The 16,858-nt window shown below is 53.1% G+C and overlaps 1 protein-coding gene across 3 annotated transcripts; it reads left to right on the top strand.

Moving 5' to 3' along the window:
• Positions 1-67: 67 nt before the first annotated feature.
• On the top strand, positions 68-16,029 carry nckap5l (NCK-associated protein 5-like). Of its 3 annotated transcripts, none has more exons than XM_053848891.1 (12): positions 68-342; positions 9,601-9,741; positions 9,816-9,884; positions 9,953-9,991; positions 10,052-10,171; positions 10,244-10,336; positions 11,211-13,768; positions 13,933-14,044; positions 14,200-14,272; positions 14,398-14,670; positions 14,731-14,888; positions 15,295-16,029. In XM_053848891.1, the coding sequence occupies exons 2-12, from the start codon at positions 9,601-9,603 to the stop codon at positions 15,535-15,537; spliced, it is 3,879 nt and encodes a 1,292-aa protein (XP_053704866.1). In that variant the 5' UTR covers positions 68-342; the 3' UTR covers positions 15,538-16,029. The 3 variants fall into 3 exon arrangements, with proteins under 3 accessions (XP_053704866.1, XP_053704867.1, XP_053704868.1); XM_053848892.1 differs by lacking the exon at positions 68-342 and adding an exon at positions 394-5,027; XM_053848893.1 differs by lacking the exon at positions 68-342 and adding an exon at positions 394-5,041.
• The last annotated feature ends 829 nt before the right edge of the window (positions 16,030-16,858 follow it).

The following is a 16,858-nucleotide window of genomic DNA, read 5'->3' as shown; positions in this document are numbered from 1 at the left end:
CACCTTAGAAAATGTGTTTTATTTCACCGCTAACCTTCTCAATTGCGGTGGGCTTTTATTACTGAAGGTCACAAAAATAACGGACCGAAAATGGTCAGGTAAAACGGAGCCGGGTCCCTGAGTGCGCGTGCGTGAGCGCGCGGGAGCCCGGCTCTGCAGAGAGCTGGGCGGGTCGTTCCGTGCGATGACATCACTTTTCCTGAATCCAAACACGGAGCCCTGCTCGGACGCGGCGGCGGCGGCGGCGGAGCTTGAGCGCAAAACATCCACCTTCTCCTCGAAGCTGATGATTTATACCTTTGGAGACGGTACCGCTGCGCGCACGGAGCCCAGGCCGATGAGGTGAGTTGCAAAACGCGAACTCGACACGGCGTGTTGTGGCCGGACGTGGCTCAAAAATGCCGACACAGAAGCCGACTTCTTCTTCGGATGCGTCAAGGCTGAGCAGACGCTCAAGGTCCCACGTTACCGCTCTCCTTCCGCGAATCTGTGCGACGCAAACGGGTCGGTTCGAAAGGCCTGAACGTTCGGAACACCGGTCCAGAAACGTTTGTAGCCTGAAGGCAACATGAAAAAGGGGAACTTGAACACCAACATGGCCCCCAGTGGTTTCGATTCGACTCACCAGAGGCTCGTCTCTCGCCTCATCCAGCGCGGAAGGGGCTCTGTCACCCCCCGAACTGCGCACCATCATCATCTTCAGCAGACTTTTATTTTTGGAACGGTTCGTGAGAATGACTTCCGGGGTGTCCACGGCCAGTCGGACCTTGTTTTTAGCAGCGCCTGAAAGATGACAGTGGGGACAAATGGATGGGCCATAAACGCACCATCACTGGACGGAAAGAACCAAGAGTGAAGGGATGATCTTAGGTGGCAAATACAGGTCAGAAGCTCAGTGGATGAATGGCCTCCAGATAGTCTGTGTCGAGTGGTTTGTGTTGGTTTAATAGCCGGCGGTTGCTGTGCATTGTTTCACCTTCCTCACACAGAACCGCTGTGTCCCGCTCATACCTGCCATCTTTGGCTGTTGCTCGGGTGGCGACATGGCTCCAGACACCCTGGTACGACCCGGGATCAGTGCAGAAGGTTCAGTGTGGCCACCTCCAGCGTGAAGCGCTGGTGAGCTTCTTGAACTGCAAGCTCAAGGAACCTTAGTTTGACCTTCTTTCTTCTTCATCCCTTCACTGAGACAAGCAGCGTTACAACCGGCAAATACTTGTTTTCAGATGTTTATTTTGGCGTGATTTAATACGCCCATTCTTGGTTGTTTAGTGGAATGCAGTCGCCCCTTTAGACATCCATTGTTCGTCTGTGTTCTCCAGTTCAGTAGGTTCAGAGTCACTGTCGAACGTGACCCGTGTCACAAGGTTTTTTGGTTCTTCATGTGAAAGTACAAATGAAGTTTTGCTTCAGGTCACTGAGGGACTTCATTCCCCCGATTGGTGCTGGAGGGGGAACTGCTCCGATATCTTTCCATCTGGCCACATCATTGTTGCTGCACCAATGTAAGGTAGGACGCCTGACGTTCAGGGTCCACAGCGTCGAATGCTGCGCTGAGATCGAACAGAGGAGCCGTGTGTCCTGATCAAAACCAGACTGGAATTTCTCAAAACAAGAGTTATGATGCGTGAATTCGACAGCTTCCTCAGCTAAGAGCAGTGGTTGAGAGATGGCGCTGAGTGGAGAGTGGAGGTCGGATCACTGCATGTTTAAAAGCTGCCGGCAGGAGACTGATTAAGAATTGATAAAATGCTGGAACCAGCAACATGAAAACTCTCTTTTAAGAAGCGTGTGGGAAGCACCTCGAGGCTGCCTCTGCACTGGTTTGGGGTTCATTTCATATTGTTATGTAACAAATCATTTTTAAATTGTAATTTGATTTGTTTGTCTTGCATCCGTGACTTGAAGGTCCCTACCTTCACCTTGCTTTAGTCTTCTCATCCTCCTGGATTTTTTCATGTTCCGTAGTAGTTGGTTTTTGTCCAGGGAGGCAGATGCTCGCAGCCAAACATTGAGAAAACGCTTCATAACCAGTGACACATATTGTCTGTGTGAAAAGAAAGACAGGAGAAGTAGGTGAAGGCCGGTCTCTAGTGGAAAGCATCAGTCAGCGTCATCCAGGGTTCGCCCTGATGCAGCGTGTTTGGTGCTTACTCAGCGCCCAGAGTGCCAGCTGAACCATGGGGGCACTCAGGAGGGAAGTGCCTTGCTCAGGGGCACGGCGACGTCTGGAGCTGGGGTCCACACCTTCCACCTTCTTTTCTGTGAACAACCACAGCCATTGTGTTTGCTTGAATCCACTTTTCTGCTCCTCAAATGTTGTAGATTCCACGAATCTAAACCTGACACATGTCCTCAACCTCACGGCAGCAGTTTTGTTTTTTTTTTTTTTGTCCAGTCTGAGCTCCAGTGAACATGGCTCCCAGGTGCAGGAGACTCTTGAGTGTTTCAGCATGCGAGACATTCCGTGGAGTCGGTGCTGCTCCGAGACGGATGACTCAAACTGTGCCACATGACATCATGTGAAGCCAGCCTTGTTCGGCGGCTCTAATGCTTCTCAGGTGGAGTGACCGCGGCGTAGCGGAGACACAGGGAACTCTCACCCGTCCCCTTCAGTGGTGAGGGTGGACAATTGGGGCTCATACCCAGCAGGTAGATTGTGTGGTGATCTGATGGAGTGGATGACAAAAGGTCTTTTGTAAGGCCAGTCATCCTGAGTTGTGTTTGTTAGCCCCAGGCGCCATGTGACCATCAGGTCAGGCCAGACGGTTGACCCTCTTTAGAAGGTCCTAGTCAGCCCGTCTCTGTGGCGTAGGCTGGTCTAAAGCCTCCAGGAATAGTTCTGTTACTATCTTTCTTAGAGCACGATGTCGAAGTGGAGCCACCATTGGCAAAAGAGCCATCGTGGTTGAGTTCTCACAGGCCGTCGAAGCACGCTGACCATCACAGGTTTACTCCATGGAGAACATGTCGGTTAACAGTGTGGCGTCTGGTTAGATGCTTGATCTTTCTCATCCTGCAGTATTACACTAAGACAACAACAGGGTTCTCAGCTGAGCACACCAGCAAACATGCCTCAGTTGTTTGGGTCAAACACTGGTCGATGCTGAAGATTTCCTCCAAAAAGACGTTCGCTTTTCTTCCATCACAAACCAGTATTGCACCTTGTACGGTAACAAGTTTACTGAGGTCTAATTTGCCTTGATAGTGTCAACACAACTGTGTTGGTAGAAGGTTGGTAAAACTCTTGCGAGTGTTTCCGTTTGCATACTGTTATCTTGTTTGGTGAACAGGCGCTGAATGTGTGGGCTTTCCAGTTTAACGCCTTGTATGTTGACTTGTCAGCCAAGATTGAAAAGTGAGGCTCTGTTCATGGAAAATTCTGCTTCAACCACATTTGTCCTCGGACTTTATCATAGGGAAGAACAGTGCGATGAAAGTAGTGAGGCCTCCACTTGAGTTGGTTCTGTGGCGGAGCTCCGATCACTTTGAGCTATTGAAATGAAGTGAAGGGCTCTGCATTTGTTCCATGTCCCGTCAAAACAGCGCAGAACATCAGACAATTGGACATACTGCAGCGAGGTTTCTCCCACGTTTCCCTGTGCGCCTCACCTCCTTCCTACGTGTCTCTCACTCGGTTCCTCCTCTTGAAGCCATCAACGCTCACGTTCTTCTGACAGCCTTGTCATGGTACTGGTGCCATCATCATCATCACTGGAGCACTGACCTTGAATTTCATTTCTTCTAGCTGGAATAATAGCCAAGAACAGAGAGGTAGGAAGCATCCAGAGCAGTGCAACTGCTGTGTATTAGTCAGGAGTAGGGGTGTAATAAAGTATCAACACAGTCAAATATCACAGTAACCGATGGCATGATACTATCTGAAGTACTCTGAGTGTTAGAAATACTGTGTATACTGACACCAAAGTCCCATGAAACTAGTGCCAGCAGTGATTCAGAGCTATAGTTTGAGACGCTCCACCAAGAGAAATGATGATGTTTTAGGTAAACTCACGCGTCAAAAACACAAAGGCAATATTCTAAAATAATCTGGTGTGGTATGGCCCGAGGGATATTCGCAGTATCTTTAATGTCACCATACTACGGTGCAGCTAACATGTAAGTATGTAGGAGAGCAAGGTACACGTTGAAGAGAGCCAGCAACAATGATCAAATTCAAGGAGACCCTTCTGCGGGTTTCTCATTTTAATAACGCAACACTGCTTGTTTGTTCCCATGAGCTGTAGTTGACATGTGTTTGTCTTCCCCCTTGTTTCAGAGGCCTTACATGTTCCTATATTCCAGTCTTTTTTTTAAATTCAGAATATTTTTCTTGAGTATCAGGTAGTGCCACTATCCAAGACGCATGGATTTCGACGGAGGCAGGTGGAATTATTTTGGGGCGAGGTGGTGATCTCTCCACCACTGACTTTCCTTCCGCTGATCTTGCCATCACTTGTCACTCGTGTGAAGACAATCCTCTTAGCGTGTTCTCTTTCTGGGCCACTGGCCGTCTCCACGTTGGAACTGCCGTCCCTGCTTCCTGCCTGTGCGATATCCTCTTGCGTTTCTTTGTCCGCTACATGGCAGGGTCTCTCCTTTTGAACACATCCCCCTCTCCACATTTTAATGACTGCAGCCGGCAGCTAGGGGGTTAATGTTTAGCAGCGGCGGCGGCGGCAGCGGAGGCAGCCGTGGTAGGAGGAGGGGGAGTCGCTGGTGAGGTGGGGGCTGGTCCACAGCTGTTGTAGGAGGCAGGGTCTATGGGAATAGGAAACCACCCTCCCCTCGTCCTGGAACAATGGGAGACATGGCAGCCTGTGCAGGCAGCAGAGGCACGGACTCCAGACACGAATGCTCAAGGGCAGGCCGAGTGTAGCGGCAGCGCAGAGCAGGCCGGCCTCCTCGCCACAGCAGGAGGAACATCATCCCCTCAGCCGGGAGGCTGAAGTGTTCTTCGGTGGAGGCTCTCATTTGATCCATCTCAGATGACTGGATAACAGAGGAGGAGGAGGACCAGGAGGAAGGTAAGGCCACAGAGGTGAGGTGGACTCCACTCTTGGCTCTTGTGAAGGTGTTGACATGGTCAGTGAGGTCTGGGAGGCGATTCGAGTGCTAGCGTACTAGCGCACGGCTGCTTTTGTTATGGTTTCAGCAGCGCAGCCAGTTGCGAACAAAGTGTCGTAAATCCAGCCTGGGATCACAGGAGTTGGCTGGGCTTCCCCACTCTCTCCTCCTGTGGGTGTGGATGAAGCCTGGCCAGTGTTTTCAGGAGCCTTTTGGGAGAGGTAGAGCCAGCCTGCGTCGTCCCCTTCCCCCACCGAACTCTTGATCCCAAATATTGCTTGTATTCGATCTGTCTCGGTTCATGGAGGAGCAGCAGCAGCACAGAGGGATTCTGTCTCGCCCACATCTCCTCTCCTTTGATGTCGTCCCGGAACTGAGGATCATTCACCCGGCTGCTGAGGCCAAAACCCACTTTTTGTTCTTCTGTTGGAGCCGGATCAATTCCCCCAGATTCTGTTGGGTCTGGTCTGGAGATGAAGCACAAACCTGACTGCTGCCTGCAGAGTGGCAGGAGGACGGGCTGGTGTTTGTCGTGACGCCAAGCGCCCACAGCCGGACCGCTTTCATGCATGGTTCTGAGCTGATTCAGTTCTGTGTGTGTTGAAACCAAACCCTTGTCACGGTGTTTTCTTGTGGTGAACGGACTGGTGGTGAGGTCGGTCTGAGCTGCTGCACTGTGATCACCCGGCCTGAGAGGGCAGATGCTCAACACCTCTAATCCCATTCAGATTGACAAGACCTAACAGGATCAAGGAGCAGTTACTCCACTGGCCACTTTAGCAAATGAATCGCTCATGGTCAGGAATGCTGCCGAAATTTGAATGATAGTTCTGCCTTCAACGACAGACTCGTGGAACAAAATCCCCCCATCACAACCATGTTTTTTTAACTTTTAGTGACTGCTTGTTTTGATATGTTTCATTGACAAGTGGAAGGAGAGAATTTGGCTCTGGCTTTCTCTAAGTTCCAGCTGTGAACCGTGACATCGCTGGCCACCGTTGTGGCATCTGACCACGGTGTCTGTTCGGATACTTTTGGGGCGAGGGCATGACTGAAAGCAAACCAAGACACGGGCGCATCAACCAGGTGCCAGTGTCTGTGTGCTCCACGGCAGCGATGTGAACAGAAATGAGAGGATTTTTCAGGCTCTATTGGAACTACTCATGCATGATGGCCATCCAGTCGGAGGCTTTACTGTGTTGCTGAAAAGAGCCACATGCTACAAACATGTAAGGCTCACCTGAGCAGCTGGTCACGTGACTTAGCGGGAGTGTAGCGGTTAAAGCACATCCCTGTGTGTCACAAGGTTGCTGGTTCGCGTATGTCTCTCGTCTCATCTTCACTCCACTGAATTCAACGGACTTCATCACCATCCACAGTGAATCACGGGTGAATCACATGCCAGACCTTTAGTTTAGGCAAGGACAAAGTCAAATGTGGAACTAAGTCATGTAGGTCGTGTTGATGGTGGATCGGATGACGCTCCAAGTCTGAGGACCGCCACTCACATCGCCAGGATTATTCTTTATGTTTCAAAGTTAAACTTATTTTGACATTTCGCCGGAATCGCTCTGACTTTTTCCTCTTATCTCCTGTATAAACCATCATCTCAACAGCAACTTGACCAAAACCGCAGCCAGTTCGGCGGCTCATTTGGTGAAGAGCTGCGTGAAACCGGAGCTCGGGATCCGCGGGTTGGCCAGGTCTGGGCGAGACCGCCTGCAGTGATGCTGCAGCGTTGGTGATGGCCAGTCGTCGGCGCTGCCTCCATCCTCTCTTGAAGTCCACCAATGTCTCCGTTCTGCAGTTGGCCTCCTGGTTGCTTGTGAAGAGGCCCACGCTCAGCACATGGTCTTATGTGGAGCTGTGCTGTGTGGTGGGAGTGGGGCTAGCATGGACCAGGTTTTAGAAGCAGTGATAGAAGAGGTCAGTGTCTGGGCGTCAGTGTGACAGCTCTGCTCAGGGCAGTGTTCCTCCAGACGTCAGTGAAGACTTGGAGCTCCTCATCCCAGTATGTGGCAGGGTCCCACGCAGGCTGTGGTGACGTGTGTCTGCACGTGCTCAGGGGTGTCACGGCGGGACTGAGATGGTCATGGAGTGAGGTGTCTCGGTCACAGGTGTTATTGACTTGACTAGCATGAACGCTTGTCAGGGAATGTCTGAGTCATCAATGACACACTCTCAAAAAAGCTCACTTTTGTGTCGTAGTGAAGGTAAAAAGCAAGTCAGGTATGAGAAGGAGAGAGGGGTGGGGATTGATGACTGGGGTCTGCCAAGTCTTGGTGTCTCCTGAGGCTGATGGAGAGTCTCTCCTTCCGTCCTGTTCATGACTGAGTGGAGGAAAGCGCCACCCTCCGCCTTCACAAGGTGGCGCACTTTGTCACCATCACCCTGACTGAACCCACCAAAACCTTTCCTAAGGAAATGTGTGGTTCTGCTCTCTTGATGTCAACAAACAAACAATAGAAAATGACCTGCACCAAGTGGTTTGTCCTGCTGTTTGTCCTCACAGTCTGGTACGTCGGTCTGAAATCTCAAACAACTCAACAAGGTCTTTATTTTATTTCATCCTCTGGTCATGAAGTGTCTAGTTCTGAGAACCAGCGTACGCACGGACACGGACAGAAGAGGGCGACTGTTGATGGTGACATGATGGCGAGTGAGGAGGCAGCGATGTTTCACGTTCGTATCCACGTATTGGATCAACTAGTGGAGTCCCTCCGGTCTGCTCGACCTGGGTATTGTGTAGCGCCAGTGCCTGTCGGTCTGTGACACACCCGCGCTTCTTTTACACTGCATTGTGTCCCACGCTTTGTGTGCAAACAGGTCACTGTCCTTGGAGCTGAGATCTTGCTGGTGTGTGCGTCCATTCAGGACACACAAACACCACGTGCCGACTTGGTGCTGAGGCAGAAACACATGATCTGCCCTCTTTTGTTCACTGATCCACTCTCGAAGCTGAAGGCGCTTTGTTTGGGTGTTAGTTGCTCAGCTGTGTTTCTTTCTTTTTTTGCAGAAATTCGCTTCGCTAAACTGTTAAGCCTCTTAATTCTCTTCTGAAACTTGTGGTGTGCATTAGGGCGGTTTTAATTCTCACAGAAAATGGGTCATTTGGTAAGAGATCTACAGTTAAAACCAATGTGAAAGGTGTTTCCAGTTGTATGCTGCCATGCACTTTCTGACCCTTGTATCCATTCTGACAGTCCGTCTTTTTGCGTAGTTGGACTGTTTTTGCTCGGCCTTTTTAAATACCACCTTTTTGCCTCTGATACAGGTGGAAGCCCCTTCCAGGGGAATGAAGGTTGTTGAGTGTGGGGAGCCCCCGCTCATTGGTCGGGATGCTCTGATCAGGTTTTTTGGTTTCCCAATGTAGTTCCGATGCTAGTACTTGACTTCTTCAAGAGAAATAATTCAAATGCCAACCCCCTGAAGCCCAAGACAACTGTCCTGAGCTCACCCATGTCCCGCTGCTCCTCGTGTGTAGCTTCCTTTTCCCTGGCTCCACAGCCAAGTCTGTGTTCTCCACCTCCTGATCATTGGACCTACTGCCCTGATCTGTTGAGCAGTGACAGAGCCTGATCGTGCTTAGTCCGAGGCGACACAAGACGAGGATTTACGGGTTTGTTCACTGCTGCTCAGGGCAGCTTTGGATCTGTCACGTCGACAGCTGAAGCTGCGTTGGAGCTTTCTTAGCTTCGGTTTACATGACAGCAGAAGACTTCAAACGTTGTCTATTGTTTTTGTTGCTCACTTTCAGTCCATTTTCCGGTTCAAAAAACGTGAATATTCTGACGCCTCTGGACTGGTTATTGTCATCCAGGACTAGGGTGCAAGAAAATATCCATACGCTCAAGTGTCTTCATGCTTTATGGCATGATATTGCATCAATATTTTTGCTGAAATATATAGTCGGCTGTGTCACTTTTTTATCTATAGATACTTGGATATGCTTCTGCATTTGTGACATGTGCTTAGTACTTTTTCTTTCTGAACCCTGGAGTTGGTTGATAGGAGAGTCATCCCTCTGTTGGACTGCAGAATTTAACACTTGTTTTCATGCAGATAATGTTGCACTGCATTATCTGAGTTCCCTCCTTAAAATTATGTCTGTTATTACAGTACATTGCTGAACTTATAGTATCGCGATACACCTCAATGTATCGGTATCCATATCGTATCGCAGGATACAACGCAGCGTTACCCCGATATTTCCCGCCTAGCACCCTCTCTTTGAAGTAAACAAAAGTGCTACTGAGAAATGTCAAGTGCGTCAATCTTTTTTTTTATCTTGTTTGAAACTGATTTGTTTTGTAGAACTTGGAGATGTTTGTTGCTTCAGTACATGCCCTCGGCTTAACAGTCCGAGTGATGCCCCTCGGCTGGTTTTGTTATACGACAGGTGTGCACTGAAGAAAGGAGGCGACCAAATAGTATTTCCCATCATGCATCTCTTTATCACGACATGAACCGTCCAGGTGTCGTGTCTTGGAGTCGGCTCACATGAGAGGGTCAATTCGGTGTCATGGTTTGCAGATGAAAAACATGGCTGATGAGATGGAACAGAGAATGTGTGATGAAGACTTCGGCTCCACCGAAGACGGCGAGGAGGCAGACCAGGAGTCTTATCTGGACGACAACAGCAGCGAGCTGATGGACCGGCTGAAGGAGCTGGAGGTGAGAGTCGGGGGAGATGTCTGCCCCGAGGTCTTGCGTCGAGTCGTCCTTTGATGTCCACCCTGCTTCCTCAGGCAGAGAATTCAGCCCTGATGTTGGCGAACGAGAACCAGAGAGAAGCTTACGAGAGATGTTTGGATGAGGTCAGTCACTAGACAACCTTCTCAGTGGGTTGCTAGATCCCAGCATTGACGACACCCTGTTGTTCCAGGTGGCTAATCACGTGGTCCAAGCGCTGCTCAATCAGAAGGTAAGACGGTTCCCTCTCCCCTGCCAGCAGCGCCTGACTCACCTGTGTGTGTCTGACCAGGATCTGAGGGAGGAGTGCATCAAGCTGAAGATGCTGGTGTTCGACCTGGAGAGGCAGAACCGAGCGCTGTGTGAGCTCTTTCAGCAGAAACTGCCCAACCACCCCACCGCTCACTACCAGGTCAGTCAGCTGCCTCCAGGTGGCGCTCGCAGGGTCGACCTGTCCTAGTAACTGCCTCATGACTCTCCACAGTGCCCGGCGGGGTCCATTCCAGAGTACAATTCACAGGTGCACAAGGACTCTAGCAAGCAGGCGGTGGTTGGACCGACTGAAGCACAGGCCAAGGTGACTTGGGCAAAATTTTCTGAAACACAGGTGTCAAACGCAAGACAGGGAGGGACCGAGTCTACTAAGTCCTTTCATGTGGCCCACAGGAGCCTTTAGTGCTTGTAGTCGGCTGCGAATGAGACCACACAGTAGGTGCTCATCGCTAGTGCTAGGTCCATCCATCCATCCTCATCCGCTCATCCGCTGCTGGGTCGCGGGGGCAGCAGCTTCAGAAGGTCGCAGCAAACGCCAGGCAACATTCACCAGCTCAGACTGGGGAATCCTGAGACGCTCCCAGGCCAGTGAAGAGATCTCATCCCTCCACCTGGTTCTGGGTCGCCCCCTCGGCCTCCTACCAGCTGGCCGTGCCTGAAACTCCTCTGAAGGGAGGCCTCCGGGGGGGGCGTCCTCATGACGTGAGGTTGAGGTGACGCCACCTCAACGTGGAGAAGTGGCAGCTGTACTCTGAGTCTCTCCCCAGTGACAGAACTCCTCACCTTATCTCTGAGGGATCTGGTTCTTTCGGTCATGACCCACAGCTCCTGACCTTGGGTCAATAGAGAGCTCTGCCTTTTGGCTCAGCTCTCTCTCACACAACAGCGCTGTAGAGCGACTTCTATACTGCCCCCCACTCGAGAACAAGACCCCAAGAACATCACCACCTGAGGCAGGAACTCTACAAGGATAGTTGCTCTTACGGCTGACCACAGTTCAAAGGAGTCATTCATTTGTGCCCGTTTCCTGTTGAATGGGTTCAGGTGGTAGATGAATAGAAATAGAGTTCGGCCCCTGCCTTGACTGGGTTTGACACCCCTGTTTCTGAGGCCTTAATTGCCTTACTTCATGATGGTAAGCCTCTGTCGGTGCTGATCCACATCTTGTTTGTCTGAAGGGCAATGGCTACCCCGCACAACACGCCTTCCCTGGTCCCCGAGGCTCCGCAGCTTCCATGGAGGCATTGTCTCCCTTCTTCAAGAAAAAAGCACATATCTTGGAGGTTCTACGCAAGATGGAGGAGACCGACCCTCTGAAGTTCCATCCGTCCACCGGGGGTTTGCCTTTCTGTGACTACAGCCAGGTGCTAATGTCCACCGAGGCGGTCCTGGCCTCGGCGGAGCCCCCTGCAGGCCAGTACAAAGCCCAGATGCCCCACTGCCTCTGCTCCTGCTCGGACCCGCCGCAGCGCGTCAACGGTGACGGAGCCGTGAGGTGCGAGGGCGCCAACACCTGCTGTTTACACTGCAAGAAGAGCCCCGGCAGCCATGTCTGTAGTCCGCCCTCCACCGACTGTCCCAGTGTGAGCAGAGCGGCGGAGTCTGTTCCCAGCATGGCGAGTGAAAGCCACACAGCGGACCCTCCTGTCGTCACGTCGGTTCCCGCCATGGTGAGAGCCAAACAGGAGCATGTCTCCGAGGAGCTGACCGGCTTCAGTCCTTCCTCCTCCGCACCCTCAGACTGTGACTCTAAGACCAGTGATGGAGCGGTCCAGGCTCCTTCACGCTCCTCCATGGACAGCTCCTCAGAGAGAGACGTTGCTGACCCGTCCACTGCCTCCATCAGCCCCAGCCCCTCCTGCCTCATCGACGTCAAAACTGTGGCCATTCATTCTCCGTCCAAACTGCTCAAGTTCTTGAAGATTCCCTCCATCGGGGAGAAGCCCGGGGCCGTGGCCCCTGCCGCGCGGCTGAGTCCGCAGCTCACACGCAGCTCCCGCATTCCCTGTCGCACCAACAACTACGAGGTTTACCACTCGCCAGTCCCCACACGGAGGGCCACCACCACAGAGAGGTGCAGGCAGCCTCCTCCTCCACCCTCCAGGTCCGAGTCCTACCCAGCCACCCACTCGGCGCCCACCTCCCCCCCACAGACAGAGGACATCTGCCCACTTCCTGCTCAGGACATCAGCTACAGCAACCTCTCCGCACCCAAACTCACCCCCGGCACCAAGATGGCCGCTCCTTCCTCACATCCTCAGTCATCTTCCCGGGGATCTCAGAAGGTCCCCGAGTATGAAAACGTGGAGGACCGGCCCAACAGAACCAGAGTGCCAGAACCGACCCAAGTTCCTGAGAAAAGGGCAAGCGCCTCCTCACAGACAAAAGCCGGCGGTGGTGAGAGGAAGTTGATAAAGTCGCTGCCAGAAAGTGTTCTGACGCAGAAACATTCCTCTTCATCCACGTCAGAGTCTTCCTCCGATGATGAAGAGGACTCGGACGGTCCAGTGTGGGTGAACCATCAGAGCCTCCCAAGCAAGCCTCAGAGCAGCCTGTCTTACCCGCGAGCCAGAGAGCAGCCGGACGTGGAAGCCAGCGAGGCCGGGAGGAAGATCCCGGAGGCCGTACAGCCTCCGCCTCCACCAAGACGAAGTGAGTCCTCCTCCATTCCCAAGAGGCCGGCGCACGGAGCCGCCAGGGCTCAGCCAGACTCCAGTCACCATGCTTTTAAAGACAGACTGGCCGCTCTGAGCAAGCTGAGGAGCTCCGAGGACTTGCAGGGGGGTTCACGGCCGGCGGACCCTGCAGGTGAAGCAGGTGTGGACGGCAGTGAGGAGCAGAGTAGGACAGGTGAGCCGCAGAAGGCGTCGCAGCCCGCTGCTCTGCTCAAGCAGGAAGCTAGTGTGGTGAAGACGGAAAGTTCCAAGAGCAGAGTGGTGCTGCCATCTCCCTCCACTGACACAGCACCGGGGTCACGCAACAACATCAAGTGTCCCGCCTCCTTAAATCTGGCCCAGAATGTGAAGGTGGGCAACAGCCCCAGTAGAGTCACGCCCAAGTCCCCGTCCAAAGCCTGCCTGGCTCCTGCTGTCCACAGAGCCACCAAGCCCCCAGAAGCGCCACGCTACTCCTCCAGGTCCGAGGAGAGAACCAAGGCGGCTGGCAAAGGCAAGAAGAACCCCATGTACGGAGACAGTCTTCCATCTCCTCCACCCAGACCCCCTGCAGCGGAGGTGGAGAAGGAGCCGCGGCCGGCGACCAGCCCGCACTCCGCCATCGAGCAGAAGGTGATGAAGGGCATCGAGGAGAACATGCTGAAGCTGCAGGAGCAGGACAGAGGGGCGCAGGGCAGTGAGGTCAAGCACAAGGCCTCCAACGGCATCGCCAGCTGGTTCGGGCTGAAGAAGAGCAAGCTCCCGGCGCTGAGCAGGAAGACGGACGCCACCAAAGGCAAGGAGGAGAAGAAGGAGTGGAAGATCAACATTCCCTCCGTGGGGAGAGACTCTGCCAAGGTCGCCGCCCGCTGCAGAGAAGGGGTGGAGGGCCTCAACATTTCCACTCTGATGGAGAAGGCCGAGGGCCTGAGGAGGGCTCTGGAGGAGGAGCGCGCCTACGTGGAGAGGTCGGGCCGAGGTCACTCCTGCGAGGTGGTGCTGGACCAGACCCAGGGGCAGCTGGCCGTCATGTATCGAGGGGCTCACTCGGACAACAACTTCATGCAGCAGTTGCTCAACAGGTGAGGAGTCCGACTCTCTCTCTCTGAGATGTTCTGACAGCAGAGCAAGGTCCAAGTCACCAGCTCTGTCCCATGAAAACTGAACTGTACTGTAGTGGGCGTCTGATGCACGTTCATGCTTCAATTTCTGATCGTTGTCTTGAATCTGCGCTGGATGGTTGCAGAGTGGATGGAAAGGAAGTGATCAGTCTGCCTCAGCGCCGCTTCTCATTCGACTACAAGACCTCCAAACCGGTTTTCAACAGTCACGCCAGCAGCCGCGATGACATGGAGAGGGTAAGGCTTTTTCTCTGGATGTGGACGCGTGGGTCATCATCACAGCCCACTAGATGGCGCTCTCTGCTCCAACGTCTTTGGCCAGAGCGCCACCTGCTGGGCTCTGAAGACGAGGCCACTGTTTCGTGGTGAAGTAACTTCCATGACCTCCACAGGGATCCGAGAGGGTCGGGAAGGTCACGTCCGAGGAGAGCATGGCAGACTCGGTTCACTCTCAGCACTTTGCAGGTGAGAGGTCACTCCACTGTGTCAGGACAGACCCTGGTCCAAGTCTCCTCCTGACACTGGTCCCACGTGAGTCTCGTGTGTGTTGGGAGTGATGAGTGTCGTTTGTCTCCCCCTGCTGGCTACAGGCTCCGGTGCTTCCACTTACACCCTGGACAGCGGCATCGGCACCTTCCCACTCCCGGTCTGCAGTGGTGCCGCTGGCCGAGGAATGTCCAAGTCCAGGACCGAGCCCGACTCCTCCCACTCCCCCGCCAGGGCCGGCAGACGAGCCCGGACTCTGGACCGGGAGCCCACGCCACAGGACGAGGTGTACAGCGCCTCGCAGAAACAGCTGGTTCCCACCATCCAGTACGGCTCCATGCTGGAGGGGCGGGGCTCCTCGGCCATCATCCATGAGGGTGAGAAGTGACTTGAAGGAGTGACTTGCTGATGCTCAGACTGTTGAAACTCCCCGACAGATCCAGAGCTCCACGGCGCAAACATGTTCTCGCCTCGCTCCAAGACCTGGACTTTCCCCAACCTGGAGGCCCCGGCAGGACCGGCAGACGTGTACCTGGCTGTGGAGGAGGAGGAGGTGGTGGAGGAGTCTGTTGCCTTTGGATCGCCGTATCGCGCTGTAGGTCCAGCTGGCCTCCTTGGCCTGGCCAACACTGGCTGCTGCCGTCTCTGTGATGCGCGCTGATGTTCTGGGAGCTGCTCACACTCCTCTTGCATGATCCGAAAACACTGAACCGCATTCTCACCTCAGAAATTACTCAGCAGCTCTGAGAAAGTTATTGCCGCGTTGTGTAGAACTGTGACCTTCAAAGGTGGCTCAGACAGGAATCAGGATCAGCACGAAGCTCTTGGTCAAACGTCCTGTTGAGTTGAGTGGTCGGTTGGTGAGCTGTGTTTTGTTCGAGAAGCTCCGCGTCTTCTTTAGAAATTCACCATCCGCCGCTGTGTGTAGCAAAGGCAACGACAAAAAGACGTTTGAGTTGCAATTCACCGTCGGCTCAGCATTTGTCTTTGTCTCGTTGCAGAATTTGAAGCAGAGCGGAGCCTCCTCGAACCGGAGCGCGGAGCCGGGCAGCCTGCCGCTCCCGCCCCATTCAGCGATGAGCCGCAGGGGGAAGAGCCGCACCCCCAGTGAAGCCGGACTGGAGCTGCTGAGAGAGCGGCCCGAGGAGGCGCTGTCACCCAGCAGGCCTCACAACCTGGAGACCCCCGAGTCGCTCAGTGACTCGCTGTACGACAGCCTGTCGTCCTGCGGGAGCCAGGGCTGACGCCGACCCCAGGCAGACACTTCGCTCAGGATTCCCGTTCAAACTTGAAACCAAAGTCCACCCTTTTCCCCAAGACTGTGGACTTGGTTGATAGACAAAAACACACACAAAAAAAAACCCCACGCATGAGTATTTACCGTCAGCACAAGACTCACTTCTCACTCTGCTCCTCTTCGTGGCTCCGCCGCCACGTGGAGCTCGTGAATGTTCATTTCATCTGTCATGTAGGAACCACGCTGATCATGTGACTATTGTTTGAGCGACCGAAGGAAGAATGTGGGAAGCGTTGAAAGGTAATATATTACCAGCAATAACAACACGGACGAAACTGAAGTCAGTACAAATGTATTTCTATTATTTATTTATTTCTTTGTTTTTGGTCAAATCCATGTGTAAAAAAAAAACCAACAGACTCATTCTGTCTAAATCTTTTTTTTTTCTTTCTTAGTCCTGGCGTTTTACAACTTTCTAATTAAAATCTCCCTGATTTACCGCTGACTTGACGGTTCCTGCCGCACCCGGCGCATAGTGATGACATCACTTCCTGCTGCTCATGTATTTGAGTGGCAGTTTGTCACTTCAAATTTAAATACCTTTACCTTCACCTTCTTCTGCCGCTTATCCGGAGTCGGGTCACGGAGGCAGCATTCGGAGCAAGGAAGCCCAAACTTCCTGATCCGCACAAACCTCCTCCAGCTCTTCCCGGGGGATCCCGAGGCGTTCCCAGGCCAGACCGGAGACATCATCTCTCCAGCGAGTCCTGGGTCTTCCCCGGGGTCTCCTCCCGGTAGGACATGCCCGGAACACCTCCCCAGGGAGGCGTCCAGGGGGCATCCAGATCAGATGCCCGAGCCACCTCAGCTGGTTCCTCTCCATGTGAAGGAGCAGCGGCTCCACCCCGAGCTCCTCCCGGATGACCGAACTCCTCACCCTATCTCTAAGGGTGCGCCCAGCCACCCTGCGGAGGAAACTCATCTCAGCCGCAGCCGCTTGTATCCGCGATCTCATCCTTTCAGTCATGACCCAAAGCTCGTGACCATAGATGAGGGTGGGAACGTAGATCCATCGGTATATCCAGAGCTTCGTGACTCAGCTTCCTCTTCACCACGACGGTCCGATACAGCGACAGCATCACTGCTGCAGCTGCAAATTTAAATACATTTTCATAAATAATGACCTATCACACCACACGAAACAACAACTACGGCGACTCTCGGAGGACAAAATAAACTTACGTTCCCCCTCAAAACGGCCTCGTTTCAACACGATGACCATCCATACGAGCAAAAATCTAACATAATTACCAACAAAACGAATTATA

The sequence above is a fragment of the Synchiropus splendidus genome, chromosome 18 (genome assembly GCF_027744825.2).
Source record: "Synchiropus splendidus isolate RoL2022-P1 chromosome 18, RoL_Sspl_1.0, whole genome shotgun sequence".
NCBI lineage: Eukaryota > Metazoa > Chordata > Actinopteri > Syngnathiformes > Callionymidae > Synchiropus > Synchiropus splendidus.
The sequence above is the reverse complement of the archived record's forward strand: the minus strand, read 5'-3'. Positions and strand labels throughout refer to the sequence as shown.

Excerpts from the sequence above, each read along its gene's own strand:
- nckap5l (XM_053848891.1), top strand. The coding sequence starts at position 9,601 with ATGAAAAACATGGCTGATGAGATGGAACAGAGAATGTGTGATGAAGAC. Across the intron at positions 10,172-10,243 it reads ACCCCACCGCTCACTACCAG|TGCCCGGCGGGGTCCATTCC; the intron begins GTCAGTCAGCTG and ends GACTCTCCACAG. Across the intron at positions 14,273-14,397 it reads TCACTCTCAGCACTTTGCAG|GCTCCGGTGCTTCCACTTAC; the intron begins GTGAGAGGTCAC and ends TGCTGGCTACAG.